We start from the raw sequence: 18045 nt of genomic DNA on the forward strand, positions 1-18045 counted from the left end.
GAAACCTATATAAGGCGAAGCAAGACCGGCGTTGACTCACTTATATTGGAGACTTAGTGCGGAACGGACGTGTTACTACCCTACCCTCAGTAAATTTTAAAAGTGTAAAGTCTAGTTCTAATCTTTTGATAGTAGTTTTTTTGTAAATTCAATTTCGTGTGTATTCTTTTGTTTTTAAATTAAATCCGCTTTCGTTAACTTATAATATAATATGGAGGAAGGCTAGCGTATAAATATATATATCGAGACACAAACTTAATGAATTTAAAACAACTTTATATTTATAATACATGAATTCTTGTCAAAAAAATTATAACAAGTTCTTTCCACACTAGTCTAGCTTTCTCTAAACCGCCACGTGTATCGCATATCAGTATGCGTCGAACGAGTTATCTTGCATTACCTAAAGTGCGTACGAACTACGGCAAAAAAATGTTTACCTACGAAGGCGCACAGCTGTATAATAAACTACCCTCAGATATAAAAAATATTACTTCTATCAATTCATTCAAATCGAAGCTAAGTGAATATGTTAGACAAAATTACTTTTAAATTCATTTCTTATAATTACTTTTAATTCATATTTCTTTGGTTACTTTTATTTTTAAGTTTATTGCATGTACGGCTATATTTTATTGTGATTATTTTAAGAACGACTACAATGTTATGTTAATCTAAAGTATTATTCTCATGTAAGAGATTTTTTTTGTGTTTTTGAGAAATAAATTCTTTAAACCTATAAATAGGACCACCCATATCTCGACCAATAGGATCAAAGCATTCTTTAGCAAAACAATTTATGACCACTGTTATATTAATTGTTCCTTTGGAGAAACTCCGTTGCGTAAGCTACGAAAATGCTTCTAGTACCGAAGAATCATTAATAAATTACCTTCTGTACGGACACTTGATGCAACGTATACGCCGTGGAGGGCCTATCCAGCCGTAGTACGTGTTTTGCGGACACGTCTGTTGATAGAATGGCAAGAGATACCCCGGTACCAACGTATACGTTCACGCCCGTTGGTGCACGCCAACCGACGCCCTCGAGGCATATAGCCCAGCTGCCCGTACCTGCAATAATATTACATCATTAAATAAAATTACCCTAAAGGAGTTTAATTATTTTACTGTACTAAGGAGTATTTATCCCAGAATCTCGAATTACCAATTCAAAAAAACAACTAGATATGCTATGCTTCAGAGTCTGAGGTCCGTATTCCAAACCATCACTAAATCTTAAATCTAGTTTCCAAAACCTATTTTTTCCATTCAAAATTTTCACATTTGACAGTGCTCAAATGAAGTCAACTGTTGAGATTCTAACCATAGACACGTGCCTTTTTTACGACTTTATATTAACACTAGCCGTTTCCAGCCCTCTTTGCTGGGCGAATTAAAATTGGAAATAAATAAAATTTTATGTTTCATTATTATTATTTTTTCATATTTTTATTATTCTTCTTTTTAACTTCTCGATAAGAAAATTGAAAATTTTCGAAAATCGAGTTTTTAACAAATGTCGAGGTTCTAGGAAGCCTCCCCGAATGTTTCCGCGGTGAAGTCCGTATGTATAAATATTCATAAAAGTAAAACAGCAATAAAAAAATGAAGGAACGTTGGAATTTAAAAATAAATAGCCATAAACCTAGGAATTTCGCATCGAATGGCAGTAGTTTCATGTCGATACGATCAGTGGTTTAGGCGTGAAGGAGCCTCAAACGAAGACCATTTTTCTTATATATATATATACATATATAGACTAGCCAATTTAAAGTAAGTTTTAGACAAGATTTTCATATTCCGTCCGGGTTTCATATAAAACATACAATTTTCTTAAACAAATTTTATTAATTTCTACGTATTTAAAAAACCATTAAATCAAAATGGATAAAATACCTATAATCCTATTAACTCCAGTTTCCGAAGCAGCTATCCAAACTTCATCTGTAACGGTATAGCCTCCGATGGAACTCTGGAAGCCCATAAATGCTCCATTGCCGTCAATCGCTGATAGAAGTAACTCAGTTCCAAGACCACTGAAAGGTTATAATAGAGCAGATTAGAAATAAATATAATATACTAGCAGACCGGCCAAGCGTTGCTGTGGCCAAGGTTTTTGTTATATTACATAGAAGTAAACTATTCAAGGGAAACGGTAGGACAACTTATGTGAAAGGTAGAAAGCTTATGTGAAACGTTGGTACTTTTAACACAGCGCCATCTGTTAGAATTGTGACTATCAAATAATAAACAAACATTTTGGAATAAAATAATATTGCGTATAAATTGAGATGTAAGCTTTCCTATCTTTTAAGTTGGATGAAACTACACACGGTGTGCAAATTTGATTGATATAGGTTCGGTAGTTTAGGGGTCCATAGCGGACAAACAACGTGACGCGTAATTTATATATATTATGATATAAAAGATAACATCTTTTGTAAAACGTTACGATGCGGGGCGGGGTTTAAATTACGCGTTATTGTTAATATTTTTTTCGACTTACGCCACATAATAGTAGCTAAAGAGTCACTAGTTGGTCACGAAACGTTTTACTATACTTGAGTACAGTACTGTACTTGGGTACTGAAAAACGTTACGGCGAGTTACATGGGGGGGGGGGTCAATAATCTCCAAAAATTGCGTTACGTAATACTTGAACTCCCTTTGACAAATAATAAAAAATTTACATGTGTGTCCTGTATATTTTAATTGTCTATATGTAAATTCATCAAATAAAATCAGTTTGACATATATTTTTCTTAATTACTCTATACAGTTCAGAAATGTACCGTTTTTGTACGTTTCTTTTACAATACAACATTTCGTTACTAAAAATACTTAGTTCTATATGATATTTTTTTAAATTGAAAGAGGAGATTATTACCCGCTAGATCGACGAACAATCGCCGTATGTGGGGCTAGAACGCTCATATTCGCCTGAGGTGCGATCAGCTCTCGACCAATAGAATTACGCAGAACCACGTGCAATGATTCGTCTTCACCCGTTGGCTCGGCCGTACAATAATGCGGTACTGATACCTCCACGTGGATCATCTGTACGACAAATAAGTGTTAATTGCATTAACTTTTCACTTAGGCCCAGAACACACGGTGAAACGCAACTGCAACGAAACCCTTTTGAAATTATTGATTTGAAACCAGTTTCAACCATTTTCCACACACGCTGCAACCACAATCATTTCGGTTTTCTTTGAGAACAGACAAATATAGCTAATAATATAATACCAAAAAACATTACATTTCTGTTAGAAGTGGAAAAGTTTCCAATTCTAACAGAAATGTAATGTTTTTTGTTCGTCGTCATCCATTTTGTACAAAAGAAGCCAAATCCGATGATGAAACGCAACGCGAGTTTCCTGCACGACGGTTTCAATGCGACTGAATTGCAACGCTTTCCAAACCGGTTTCAAACTGGTCGCGTCATGTGTGGTCTCTCAACGGAATCTATGGCAGAAACTTAGATGCAACTCAAAAGTAACTAGAAGTTGCAGTTTCGTTGCAGTTACGTTTCACCGTGTGTTCTGGGCCTTAGAGATACAAACAAGGTCGTGTGTACGTATATTGAATCGTTTGTCATGTAAATGTCAATTGATTGAATAAGTATAATCGGTCCTCAAATTTAAATAAAAAATCACTACATAAAAAACTAATTATGCATATGTATATTATATTAATAAGTACACCTATACAAACACCAGCCTTGCAGAAGCGCAAGGCTGTATTGAAATAAATCGGTGAAATCAGGCTGTTTTTCTATTTCTGTTTTTCTGTGATTTTTCTCTATATAAACCTCACAATTCAAGTTATAAGTTGATCGTAGAGGGTAGATGAAATTTAAGGGTTTTATGTATTGTATGTATTTTTGTATGCCGTATCATTAAAAAAATTGTCTAAAAAATAAAAATAAAATTGGGGTGTCACCCCTTATCACTTAGGGGTTTGAAATATAGATAGTAGCCGATTCTCAAACTTGCTGAATATGCATAAAAAATTTATAAGGATCGGTCAAGCCGTTTCGGAGGAGTATGGGAACGAACATTGTGACACGAGAATTTTATATATTAGATATATGTTTCCTCCACTATTGTAAACTTTATTTTTATCTGACTATGTATACAATAAATCTACATCAAGATGGTAAATTTGGCTTATCACATGACTCCCGTATCATAAACATGTCTTTGATTCTTAAATCAACTTTCAGAACTCATATACCTGAATAACATTGATCGAGGAAACAGACGCCAAAACTAATTCAATACATTTTTTTCCAAAGTCGGTTAAAAAATACTCACACTTTCCCTATGTATACCGTTCCTCTCATCACTATGCTTCACCACCGCGACTCCGTGTCCAGCTTTCAGTGCTATTAGTTCCCCGTTCGGCCTCAAATCAAAAGCCTCCTCCACATACGCGACCCAGTTGCTTCTAGGAGATGAGTTTAGCTTGACAGTAGCCCCGACAGCTAAAGAAAGCCGATTGGCGGACATCTCTTGAGGTAAACCATCCACTGAAGTCCTGATCTCCGATACACCGAGAATCTCGATTGTGCTGTCCCAAGAACGCGTGTCTGATATCTGAAAATTTATTTTTATGGTAATTCCGAAACAGTCAAATTTCATATTTATTTTCGCTACTTATGATTTTAATTATAAGGAAAAACAATTATTTTTGGGATAATGAAGTAAATAAGTCTAGAAAATTATTTTAAGAAATCTTTTATTTTGTGTTTTATAAGGTGGAATTTGCTATGTACGTCATTTTTTATGTTACTTACACCATATCACTGCATAGTATTTTTGTAAGACGGTCGGATATTTAGATATAAGAATATTAAATACATAAAAACCAGTGGCTACAATCTTTTAAGTCTGGGCGTCATAATTTAAATAGACTTTTGGGGAGATTTTTGGGTCTAAGTCGGTTTACACACGATGTTTTTTTTTCACCTTACGAGCGAGTGATAAATTCGCACATAGACAAAAAGAATTGCTTGCACGTTGCTTAATGGTTCATTCTGTTTAAAAAAAAAATAACCAACTACAAACAACTCAATATGCCCTAAATCTTTGGCTATTTTAATGCAATGCGGTTATATTGTAGCACCGCTAGCTTTTTGAAGTGAAACTTCTTTATCCGCGTTGGAAAAAATTTACCGTCACTTTATTCGGTTACGCGTCACATTTTTCCGTTACGCGCCATTTTTTCCTTGTCCCTACCACGGTTGATTCGAAGAGATTCGAAGCCATCAATAACAAATATATATAATAACGATAGCAATGATAGTAATAATTCTATTACAATTCATGAAATTCTATAATAATCTTAGTAGTAATAAGGTAAAATGAAATTATTGTATTATTAGTATGATAGTAAAAGCCTTTTGTAAAACTTTATCGTATTTAAGCGTATTTAACCAATTTCTGTAAAGTTGCATATAGTAGATAATTTTTCGAAAAATAAAGAAGTTTCACTTCTGACATGTGTACACTAGTTGGTACATGCACACATTTTTTTTATTAACCATTAGTATTTCAAAAGACATCTCAAGTGACAATCTCTGCTTTAGCACTGTCAAATATGGCAAAGTACAAATAGAAAAAAAAAGTGTGTGTACTTATGTACACGCGTTAGAAGTTATACTTCTTTGGCGTAACAAGATAAAAATCTTTTCAAATTTTTTATTTTACATTTGTAGAAAAAACGACATTAACAATAGAAAAAACTAAAATGTTGACTAAAACTAAATTCAAGGTGTCGGTATTTTGTGACAGTGTGCGCACGCATCGTAAAAATTTACTCTCATAATTTTTCCCAAACGCGCCAAAAGTATAACATCAAAAATTATTTGACAGCTCTCGAAAGCAAATTTAAGTTGGAGTGACGTTCTAGAATACGGACCTACGAATTATAAATAACAAGTACCTGTCCCATATTCCGTACTCGCACGTCGATAGCAATTACCCCAGCCTTCAATGGTACCACGCGAATTGATAAACCTTCGGCTGAAGATCTCTCCAGCATATCTGAAATATTTTCCACAGATAACTAAGGATAATTTAAATGACCGAACTTTAAATATTTACCTGTTTTTCATTACAGTACAATCACCGCATTTCCGAACTAACAGAACAAATACACAGTGCGACAGAGATAGCACTTAACGATGACCATATTCTCTAGTCTCTTTCTAAAGATTAGAGCAGTGTTGGGCTCCTGGCTTGGTATGCACAAAAGAGATGCAGAAATCTGACCTAAAAGGTTGTAGCGCCACTGATTTTTTTTATAGAACACGGGGCAAAACGGTCAGGAGAGTAAACTGATGTAAGTGCCCATGGAACTCTCATTGACAGAGGACTCACAAGTTGCCGGCCTGTTAAGAATTTTTACGCTTTTTTCTAGTCGAATTGGTTTAGAAATACTTCAGTGAGCAGCTGGTTTCAAATTTTTGACAAAAACTGCCTTAAATAACGCTCAGTTGAGACTTCGAGGTGATACGGGTGGAATTTTGATGCCTCGACGTCCGATGATAACTTTAAAAGAATTGTAGTAATATATATAAGAAATATATATTGCTATGAGTTACTAACAAACACTTAATAAAATATCTATTACATGATATGTCGCAGTAAAGTAGATAAACCAGAGTGTTAATTGAATCTCTAGACAGTTAATTAAATATAGATAGTCAATCAAATCGCTATAGTTCCGTCAGACAAGTGATTGAACAAAACGTTTACACACACCCTTAATAAACTATTAATGAATATTCGAAAAAAACCTTCAAGAACTCACCTATAGTATGTGTAGTGTATAATATAGCTGATTTCGGATCCCGTAAAGACCAAGTTGCTTTCGGAGGGGGATGCAGGGCTAACAGGGCCGACGTGCCCAACCCGGCCGCTTCTATCCACACACGCCCCGGTTTCCCCACTAACAGTGTTTGTGTTGTGGCTCGTACGCGTAGATTTGATATTGGTATCACCTAAAAACAATGTTTAAAAAGATACATAATTATAAAACATAGACTAAACTACGTGGTAACCATGGTAACAAATACCGGACTTTAATTCGTTATTCATATAGGTACGTCTTTATATAGAACGACCTATCAACATCAATGATAAGATTTCTAGTAAAAGCTTTTAATTTTTTCTTTTATACTATGAACGTCACAACGAATCGTGGGTAAGATTCCAAGTCGAGAGTTAAGGCTAAAAATGACTTCTGTTTTTTTTATGGAATGGGAGACTAGGTTACTTTAAGTGTTTTCCATGGGCACCAGCTTCCTACCAGTTTGGCCAATAACTGAACGGTGTTTCTAGAAAAAAAAATGACGCAGAAACAAGACCTAACGTTACGTGACTTCAGCATGTCAAACACATGTAACGTCACCTGTCACATTGTCAAACGGGTGTCATAGTTCGCGTTCTCAGTGTCATTTACCTCAACTTCCGCTTCAGCAGTGGCCAGTTCGACACTAGATATGTCAGCGGCGACCAGCAATATACGAGATGCACCAAGTGCTATGCCTTGCACTGCGCCCGTGTGTGATACCTGCAATGAAAGACCTATTAACCGACATCAAAAAAGGAGTTAACATTTTGACCTGAAAATTATTAGGCGGGAGTTTTAAGGGTAAAAAACGGTTTATCTCGGTTTCCGGCAAAACTAAAAGTCCTATGGAAAAAACTCAAATGGCAAAGTTGTAGGGTAATAAAAAGATCTAAAACTTTTGTGTTTACCCATTACACATTTTTCACATTACTTCAAAATTTACGTGAAAAATTAAAAAAACCAAGTTTCTGGTTTTTAATTTTTATCTTTTACAAAATTTATTTTTTTCCCCACGAACTTTAGTGAAAACTTACCTTTTTATGTCTTTAATACGCTGTATTTTATTTGATTTGAAATAATAATTTTTTCACCTTATTTTGAATTAATATCGAAAAAGCACCCTAATTTTCAATCGAAAATTCACCCGTCAAAATTTCAGCTTTTTTCAAAAAGTTGGTGTGCTTTCAGTTCGTTGAAATCTCCACTTTCCTATGGTAAAAATATATATATATTACCATAGTAAATCTTCTCAGAAAATGCAAAAAATCGTATGCAGTAACGCCCAGACCCGTCATCCCCTTCCCTACTTCTCTATGAATCTTCTTTAAATTATATTATATATAATTAATATGGTTTAGTAGTTTTTAAGATATAAGTCCACGCATTTCTAGATATTAAAAACCTTCCCTAAGTGTAGCTTTTAAAGGTACTTGACTTATTTATTTTTTCTAAATTATTTTTACTATATCGTCATAGAATGTTTGCACAGATTATTTAAAGTTATACAAAAATATATGATACAAAGTAATAAAAAGTGTAGAATTACCTCAACAAAGGAATTTCCCTGCATCAATTTATAAGTGAATGTTGCTAGATGATTTGGAGGTCCACCGGAATGTCTCAGCTGCAATCTAGCTCCAGGTGGGAGACGAGATCTCTCCGGAACAATCCGGAGACTTGGGAATACTGTCACCTGTAATTAAGAAAGTCACTTTTGGTCGGTGCGGCGGAGTAACTTATTTATTTTATTTGAGTAGATAATTCTTTAGCTTACAATTTTTTTACAGCTATGTATGGCAAATTTCAACTAAAAATATAAATTAAATATGTATATAAAAGTGATTTTATAAAATTACCACAGTATGACACTTTCCTATCTCAGTTAATAGGATTCTGCTTATAAACGATTTTTTAAATCAAACTAATATAATATATGTATTCATAAATGTAACTATGAACACTAATTATGAACGGCAAAAATAACTTCACGTTTTTTTATCGCCAAGATATTCGTAATAAACTCTTAAGAACTGCAACCATTAATACTACTTAACATACTGAAATAACATTTCATAATAATGTAACAATTGATTGTAATTTTTTTAAATGATATTGCTTAAACATAATAAATAAACTAAGACTAGAAAACACCAAAAAAACCCCTTAGTGGTTTGGTGCCTGAAAAATATATAATTATAAGCTAATTAAATTAAACTGTGTTTTCAACCGAAATTCAAAATTTGTTAAACAATAGGACCCATGTATTATCATAAAACAATATATATTAAAAAATAGCAGTGTTGGCCTAGTGGCTTAAGCGGGCGACCCTCATCCCATAAGCCGTGCGATCGAATCACGGCTGCGCACTATAAAATAAAAATGACCAAGAAACTGATAAAATCGGATGCCGAGACCCATATAGGGTTCAAGTATTACGTAACGTATTTTTGGAAGGGGGGGATCCCCTTTTGTAAAACGTTACGATGCGGGGCGGGGACTAAATTACGCGTTATTGTTAATATTTTTTTCGACTTACACCACATAATAGTAACTAAAGAGTCACTAGGTGGTCACGAAACGTTTTACTATACTTGGGTACTGAAAAACGTTACGGCGAGTTACATGGGGGGGGGGGTCAATAATCTCCAAAAAATTGCGTTACGTAATACTTGAATGCCCCCTTATTGCGCTACTGGATTGTATTACATACATATATTAAAATGTATTATTACCTCATGTTCCGGACTCCAAACACCAGCAAGCATAGCCCTAACTCTTCCAGAACCTTCTGTAACCCCACAAATGGTACCATCTTTGACCACCACATTCCCACTACTCCGCCATTCAGGGTGCCTGCTTGTGGTCAGATATCGATGTGAGACACCCTTAACCAACGCCGTGATGGGAACACATGCGCCTACGCATATTGCTCGAGCGGTCGATACTTCCACGCTTAGGACCTCTTCTATATTCACCTGAAAAACGATTTTCCACATATAATTCTACGGAAATAACTGCGAACCTCGCTGGAATGCGCTTCCCCTGGCGCTTCCCCGCACCCCGCCCCGTTTTTGCCTATCCAGTACCGTTGCCAACGCAATCGCCGACGCACGTGTATTATTCTTGCTTTCGTAATCGCATTTTAGTGTTTATTGTTTCTCTGTTTGGTGAAATATTACATAAACTACCTATTTAGTGCTGTATGTAAGATGGGTAGGACTATACATAGTGCAGAGCGGAATTTAGTACTCAAAGTAATCCAATTCTTTGAAAATGAAAAAAAACACGGCTCTTTCACTGTATAATAATGTAAATAATAAGTATTTGTAAATTTCAAGTAGGTACGAGTATCAATAAAAATAAGTACACAAATAAAATATTTTTTATTTTTACATCTTCAATTTTTTTGCTATCTCTCCAGTTTGTATGACGTCATTAAGCCAGGTTCGCAGATATTTCCGACGACTTGACGACGACGATTTTTTTTGTAATGATATTTTTTTTGAAGTTATACTTCTTTAGGCGCGTTATGAAAAATTGATGAGAGTGAAATTGTACGATGCGCGTGCACCGTGACACAAAATTAACAGAATGAAGTTGCCCACGGAAGATGCTACGGCATTGGACATAATTTAAAAACAACATTCGAATAATAATAGAATTTATGTTACACTTAATGTAAGAGAATAATAATAAATATTTATTTATTTAATTTTTCAAACGTAAACTGAACTTTATTGACCATAATGACTCCTTTTCCAGTCTTTGATTATTTAATTGTAATTAATTATTTGCATGCAATTAAAAACTATTTTTAATAATGCCAAAGAAGTATAACTTCTTACGCGCGTACATAAGTACACGCATCCTTTTTTTTTTTAATTACCAAAAACCGGTATCTCAGAATCCTGATGTAGTGAGAACTGTATAAGGAAGACTTTAAGTATGAGTGTGTATGAGTATGTGAATAGCACATCCATTATACGTAACGTTACGTACGTATGTACGTATAACATACTGTGTATTTGCGAGTTGTTGTAAGTGTGTGTGTTAGATGTAGTAATACCTCAACAGTTTGTCTCTCTCCATACACACATTGGTCAACCACAGTGAGGTCGTATGTGCCCGGAGCTGGTAAAATGGCATTTAGCGTCCCACTGTCGATGCTAGCTGACACGCCCTTCGGTGTTTCCACGTTATAACGCCCACTACCGCCGCTTATGGTCGCTAAATTTGGCGCTACTTCGCTTTCCCATGCTATGTTCACCTGGAATTAAAAAAAATAAATAAAAAAAAAATATTATTTCATTCCTGCATGAATATTATTTTTTTACAGTTATTACTAATACGATAAAATTCTACAAGTAAAAATACATTTATATATGTCACAGTAAAATCGTAAATACCGTTAGATTGTAATCTATCTCGCGAGATTGTGAACTGTCGAAAGATTGTGAACCTCAACGTACTGCTTACAATTTAACGTATTATTATTTGGTAGATTGTTATCTATCGAAGTGAAACCGTCAAATTGTGAAACGGATCGCACCTCGCGCGGTTGACGGTTGTTTGACGGTTTCACGTCGATATATTACAACCTAACGGTATTTACAATTTTACGGTGACATTATATATATCAATAATCAAAAAATCTCATTTGGAACGCAACCAATTTTAGTTCCTAATTTTGTCACGAGAGGTTCTTTTATTACATCTCTTAAAGTAGATACTTTTGCACAAAATGTTGTACCTTATTAGACTCAGAATAAATTGCATTCACTAAATATGTATTTTATTTCAACATCTACGTACATTCTAACAATTACTCCTATTACCTATTATACAGTTTACTTTTCATTATAAAATTTCACACTGTCAAATAGCCTATTATAGCCTATTAAAGATTTTGCGAGTCTTACCTTGCTAGGTTCACATTTGAGTGGCGCTACAACCTTCGCCTGAACGGTGGCTGTTGCTTCTGGTATATTGGCTTTAAGTACCCCTGACCATCCGATGGCGTTCTCTCCAGCTTTCACCACCTATACAAAGAAAAAAAACTTGAGAGGTGTCAAGGGACACCCGGATGGAACGAAGTGCCTTTCGATTAATTTATATGTTAATTGGTATCATAACAGTATGATAGATTTTCTCGACACCAATCTTATATTTCATTGTCTATTAAAGTTTTAAGAGACCAGGAATCTAAAAGAGGAAGAAGGATGATGTCGTTGTGCTACGCAGCGATTAAATAGTAAAATAACCTAAATATAAATTAAGTGGCACAATTAATTAGCATATTTTGTATTTCGGTTCAGATGTTTTAATTTAGTCTCATCTGGTTCATCTCCTTGTATAAGCTGTTCTCGTTGTGATATTAGTTCACAAATTTTTGAATTCGCAGAAATTTATGACATTTTCCTAAAACATTATTTTTTTATTTCTTATAATGAATATTTTTTAAAGGTATTGTATTTAAAAAAATTGCAAGGAAACTAGGGTCCCCGCAATTATTATTGTAAAGGGATTCTGGTGTACGTTTACTACGATTAATTTAGTTAAGTGATTCCAAAAATAATTTTCACTTATCGCTGCGAAAAAAAAAAACAACATTACGAGGTGTTCCCAGGCGGTCACCCATCCAAGTACTGACCTCATCTGATGTTGCTTAACTTCGGTGATCGGACGAGAACCGATGTATTTCAATAGCAAAAAAAAGTGTCGTGACAACTTTTCGTAAGAATTTTTTCCGTCTAGCCCCCTTTCACAACGCGCGATAAGGAACTTCGTTCCAAAAATTCGTTTATGAAATATATTGTAAGTTATTGGATACTCTCATATATTAATTATCTCTTTTAGTAAATTAGGTTAGACTTTAATTATTAGTCTTAAGTTAGGCTAGATCATAATTTTTAATGATGTCTCAGTGAAGAGACAATAAAAAAAATTAAGAATTAGAAGCTATGACCGAAAAACTGCAGCTGAAACCAGTGTTCAAAACTTAGTACCAGGGCCGTAAAATTATCGTATCCACCAAGATGGAAAGGACCAAGAGGAGGAAGAAGAAGTCGCCATAAAAAAGGTGGATAGAAGAAATAGAAGCGGTAGCACGAAACGAATGGAGAAAGGAGGCCTTTACCCGTGAAGGGGTTCCGATCGACGGTACTGAAGGTATAGGATAACAAGTAAAAATGTATAAAAATGTAAAATAATCTAAGCTGTATATTATAATTTGTTTTTGTCATGATTGGAAATAAAACGGGCTTTATTATTATTATCCACCAAGATCCACCAGTTTCGTATTAAAAAAATATCGTATGTTTCAAAATTGTCGTATGCACCAGTATGACCAGTTTTATATTAAAAAAATATTGTTTAATGTGGGTACGATAGTAGTTTACCCTACGTGAAATATATTACATTTACGAATTGTATCGTACGGTGGGAAACAATGGAAACCAGCTAGTAAGTAATTTTTTGTTACACTTAGTCGCACTTTCAAAAATCGATAGGGATTGATAATACAAATTTGAAACAACAGGAACTTTGGAAAAAAATTTGGACAGGAGGTAAATGAGCAGGATCTGCAACGCCGGGGGCTAGCTGGTGTGTTGCCGACCTTTCAAGGAATGGTAGGCTCTTCTCGAGGGCACCTAGGTCGTAGCGGTATGGAAATACCTCTACGGTTCTACAAAATCTCACCTGATAATAATTAAGAGGTACTGGAACTGGATCATATTCTGCATCAAATTCAACGAACAATCGATCTGTCGCTTTGTACTCTATTCCTATGTGATTAGGTTGAGTTTCCCATGACACCCTTGGACCATTTTCATCAAGCAATTCCCTTCCAACTGCGTCCAATAATGTCACCTTTACTGTCACATCTTGGTTTGGACGTAACCATACTCTGAAACAGAAAAAAAACTTTAGAAGTGTCAAGGGACCCCCGGATGGAACGAATTAATCGAAAGGAATTCCTTTCGATTAATTTATATGTTAATTGGTATCATAACAGTATGATAGATTTTCTCGACCAATCTTACGACGAAAAAAAAAAGCCAACATCACGAGGTGTTCTCAGGCGGTCACCCATCCAAGTACTGACCTCGCCCGACGTTGCTTAACTTCGGTGATCGGACGAGAACCGGTGTATTACAATAGCAAATAGGAAAAAAGTGTCGTGACAACTTTTCGTAAGAACTTTTTCCGTCTAGCCCCCTTTCACAACGCGCGATAAGGAACTTCGTTCCAAAAATTATTCACAATGATTTATTTTCATTTTGACATTTTGTACGTATACGTAATAAGTGTAAATAATTAAAAAACATTCTGTTTAGAGCCAAAGCTATAAGAACCAATTTTACTTCAAGGGACCATTTTATTTATAGCATGTACGTAGATTACATTTTTGAAATATTATCTTCTATATAAATATTTATTTCTTATAAATCACAATAGGTACTATATATGTATATGTCAACGTAAAATTGTAAAAACCGTTAGATTGTAATCTATCTCGCGAGATTGTAAACTGTCGAAAAATTGTGAACTCAACGTACTGCTTACAATTTAACGTATTATTATTCGGTAGATTATAATCTATCGAAGTGAAATCGTCAAATTGTGAAACGGAAGAATTTACCATAGAGTTACAAAACTATTACAGCCGGCATAATGAAAATAGTAAAAAATGTAATTGCAAAAAAATAAAAAGAAAGCTAATGTTCTTTGCGAGTTACAACTCGTTGACGTGCAACAATAATTGAACATTTTTATTATGTTTTCAAAAACATTTCATATGTTTTCGATTTGTTTTATTTTTAATTTTGATTTTATTTTGTAATCGTTTTTTTTCTAAAAGAAAATTTCATTAATTTTTCAATTTTAATTTGTGTTTGAAGAGAAAATATTGTTACTTTTCTGATTTTTTTATTTTGATATATTTTTTTTCATCATGTGATGTCAGAATTATTGATTACCTACTAAGTAATAAATACTAATTTTTGAAGTGCATTCATTTTATTTGACCGATACCCTTGTTTAATTCCTAACTCTATGGACATATAACGGTCTACTATAAAGCCGACCAATCAGCGCGTGAGGTGCGTACCGTTTCACAATTTGACGATTTCACTTCGATAGATTATAATCTACCGAATAATAATACGTTAAATTGTAAGCAGTACCTTGAGTTCACAATCTTTCGACAGTTTATAATCTCGCGAGATAAATTACAATCTAACGGTATTTACAATTTTACGTTAACATATACATGCTTTAGCTTATATAATATAACGTGATTTTATTACTTTTAAATTTACACTAAAAAATTTAATTGGATTGTAACCGTTTCCATTTCGAGGTTTTTAAGTAATATATTAATTTCTAAATATAAATTTTCCATAAATTATACATTATTATTTCCCCTGGATGAAATACAGACAAACATGTAAGAAATATGTCAAGAATGTCCCGATGGAGGTAAGCATTTGAAAACAATATTATTTGAAATTTTTCTACCTAGCATTGGAGGAGTTTCCTAAATTTAAAAAAAATATCTAAATTTAGTATTGAAACAGTTCCCTAGATTTAAAAAAAAATTATACCTAGTATTGGAACAGTTCCCTAGATTTAAAAAATATATATACCTAGTATTGAAACAGTTCCCTAGATTTAAAAAAAAGATATACCTAGTATTGGAACAATTCCCTAGATTTAAAAAAAAATTATACCTAGTATAGGAACAGTTCCCTAGATTTAAAAAAATGTATATACCTAGTATTGGAACAGTTCCCTAGATTTAAAAAATATATATACCTAGTATTGAAAAAGTTCCCTAGATTAAAAAAAATTATATACCTAGTATTGGAACAGTTCCCTAGATTTAAAAAAAATATGTACCTAGTATTGGAACAGTTCCCTGGCGTCTCTTCAGGCTCTAGTTTGATCTTGCTAACATGCGCTGAACAATGCACGGGAAGATCGCTCACTTCCCTTTCGCCATCCACCTCCGAACTTACTTCTAGACGAGTTTCGCCTTTCTATAAATAACAAATTTATTTATCAATACCACATCACAATATGCTTTTTGACAAGATTTTAAAACAATTTTAAATTTGCTTTTTGTGTCACGAGATAAAGGTCAAAATATTTTTTGATAAATGATTATTTACAACTATTAATAACACTTTGTTTTTCTGTCAATTAGCCTATTACATCCAAATGGAGTTGAAGACACAAATACTACAAAATATTTTTTACTTTAGATGTTTGACTAGATAAATATATATAGTAACTAGCAGACCGGCCAAGCGTTGCTGTGGCTAAGGTTTTTGTTATATTACATAGTAGTAAACTATTCAAGGGAAACGGTAGGAGAACTTATGTGAAACGTTAGTACTTTTAACAGCGCCATCTGTTAGAATTGTATCAAATAATAAACAAATATTTGCAATAAAATAATATTGCTGGTATAAATTGATGCTGTAAGCTATCCTATCTTTGAAGTTAGATCAAACTGCACACGGTGTGCAAATTTGATTGATATCGGTTCGGTAGTTTAGGAGTCCATAGCGGACAAACGTGACACGTAATTTATATATATTAAGATTATCAGATTTATACCAATATTATAAAGCTGAAAAGTTTGTTTGAACGCGCTCTTCTTGGGCACTACTTGACCAATTTCTAAGGATAGTCCATTTGACGAGGATAGAATAACATTATGCTGCGACTGAATTAGGAAAAAATTGAGATACGAAAACAATGCTTACTCTATGACATTTCATAGTGAAGAGCTGTACGTCAGGATGTTTATGGGGCGGTGGGCCTGATCGCGGCTCTATGTGCGCTATCCGAGTATCACTCGAACTCGGAGACAGAGCTTCACCTTCAGCTAATACCTGAAAAGGTAGTAAATAACTAATTAGCATTATTATTTATTCAGTACCTTCATACAGACTGATCCTAAACTAGGCACACTATGTTGTGATCAGATACTTTTCCGTGGTTAATATATTATATGTGGGCGCAAATTCATATATAATGATTATATTTTTACAAACGTGTACAGATTGATATTTAATTCAGGAATGGTGTTGATCAGCTGCTATTGTCATTCATCATCATTTGGTAATATCGGGGTAAAATTAGTTCAAAACCGTTATATGTTTTATTTTATTTACCAATATTAATGGATCTGCAAATTAAGGACGATTTGATAGTCTGTAGTCTTTATTATTTATATTGAAGAAATGGTGTTAGTGTCAGCTGTCATTGTCATAGTACGTTATTAATGTCAAAGTCAAATTACGAAGCCGTTAATACGAATGGTCTATTTGTCAATGTTGCTAGATCTATAAATTAACGATTATTCAATTGTCGATAATAATAATGACTCCATAGTCATTATTATTATTATTATTAATTAAAGTCAATAATTAATATTAATTATCATATCACTTTAAACATTTAAAACTTATTGATAATAAATATTAAAGTAATCTTTGACACTTGTTTCCATGACTGCCGTTTGACTCTGTGGTCGATTCGGGTTCGGTCGTGGAACGAGTACACAAAATGTCACGAAACCTCTTTATTACAAATTCTGGTTGCTATATATATGGGAACTGGTTGGTGAAGCGCTTAGTTCTATTGAGCGACCGAACCAATCAGAAGCCTTTAAAAAGTGGACTTTAATGTCGAAAGTAAATGGCCGATGCCAACAAACCAATATATGACGTCATTATCTTTAACAATTCATCGTGGTGTCCGGACACAACAATTATGGCGTGTTCAATCTCCGACATATACGTGGAACAAATAAAAACAGTTAGTGACTACTGTATAAAACTATTCGCACTAAACCCACGACCTCGGAGATGAGGGTAACACGCTTAAGCACTTATCATGAAGACATCAGAAATTGATAGTTAAGATATTTTGTATTGAAGTAAAATCTATGATAACTTTGTACCCGGATAACAAACAATTTAGCATGAAAATTATTTTATTAAGCAATACATAAAATATAACCTTTGCTTAATTACTACAAATGAATTGATGTTTGTTTGTCTGCCTAAAACTCAACAATGGCTGGACCGTTTTGGCTAATTATGATCTTGAAATATTTGTGGAAGTTTATGGAAGGTTTTAAGCGTGGTAAACTAAAAACAATTGAAA

General features: G+C 33.9%; 1 protein-coding gene across 1 annotated transcript in view; it reads right to left on the minus strand.

Moving 5' to 3' along the window:
• The window catches only part of LOC125061004 (nuclear pore membrane glycoprotein 210), a 29182-nt gene that overhangs the window by 3301 nt on the left and 7836 nt on the right, over nucleotides 1–18045 (minus strand). Inside the window, exons 12-25 of the mRNA XM_047666139.1 lie at nucleotides 16638–16766; nucleotides 15766–15905; nucleotides 13564–13771; nucleotides 11784–11903; nucleotides 10931–11131; nucleotides 9597–9839; nucleotides 8411–8557; nucleotides 7474–7584; nucleotides 6823–7012; nucleotides 5953–6053; nucleotides 4323–4604; nucleotides 2891–3060; nucleotides 1900–2039; nucleotides 893–1074 (exon numbers count right to left, since the gene is read on the minus strand). Coding sequence (XP_047522095.1) covers nucleotides 893–1074; nucleotides 1900–2039; nucleotides 2891–3060; nucleotides 4323–4604; nucleotides 5953–6053; nucleotides 6823–7012; nucleotides 7474–7584; nucleotides 8411–8557; nucleotides 9597–9839; nucleotides 10931–11131; nucleotides 11784–11903; nucleotides 13564–13771; nucleotides 15766–15905; nucleotides 16638–16766 — 2364 coding nt within the window. The remainder of the gene's footprint in view (nucleotides 1–892; nucleotides 1075–1899; nucleotides 2040–2890; nucleotides 3061–4322; nucleotides 4605–5952; nucleotides 6054–6822; nucleotides 7013–7473; nucleotides 7585–8410; nucleotides 8558–9596; nucleotides 9840–10930; nucleotides 11132–11783; nucleotides 11904–13563; nucleotides 13772–15765; nucleotides 15906–16637; nucleotides 16767–18045) is intronic.

This window comes from Pieris napi, chromosome 22 (assembly GCF_905475465.1).
Source record: "Pieris napi chromosome 22, ilPieNapi1.2, whole genome shotgun sequence".
NCBI classification, from domain to species: domain Eukaryota; kingdom Metazoa; phylum Arthropoda; class Insecta; order Lepidoptera; family Pieridae; genus Pieris; species Pieris napi.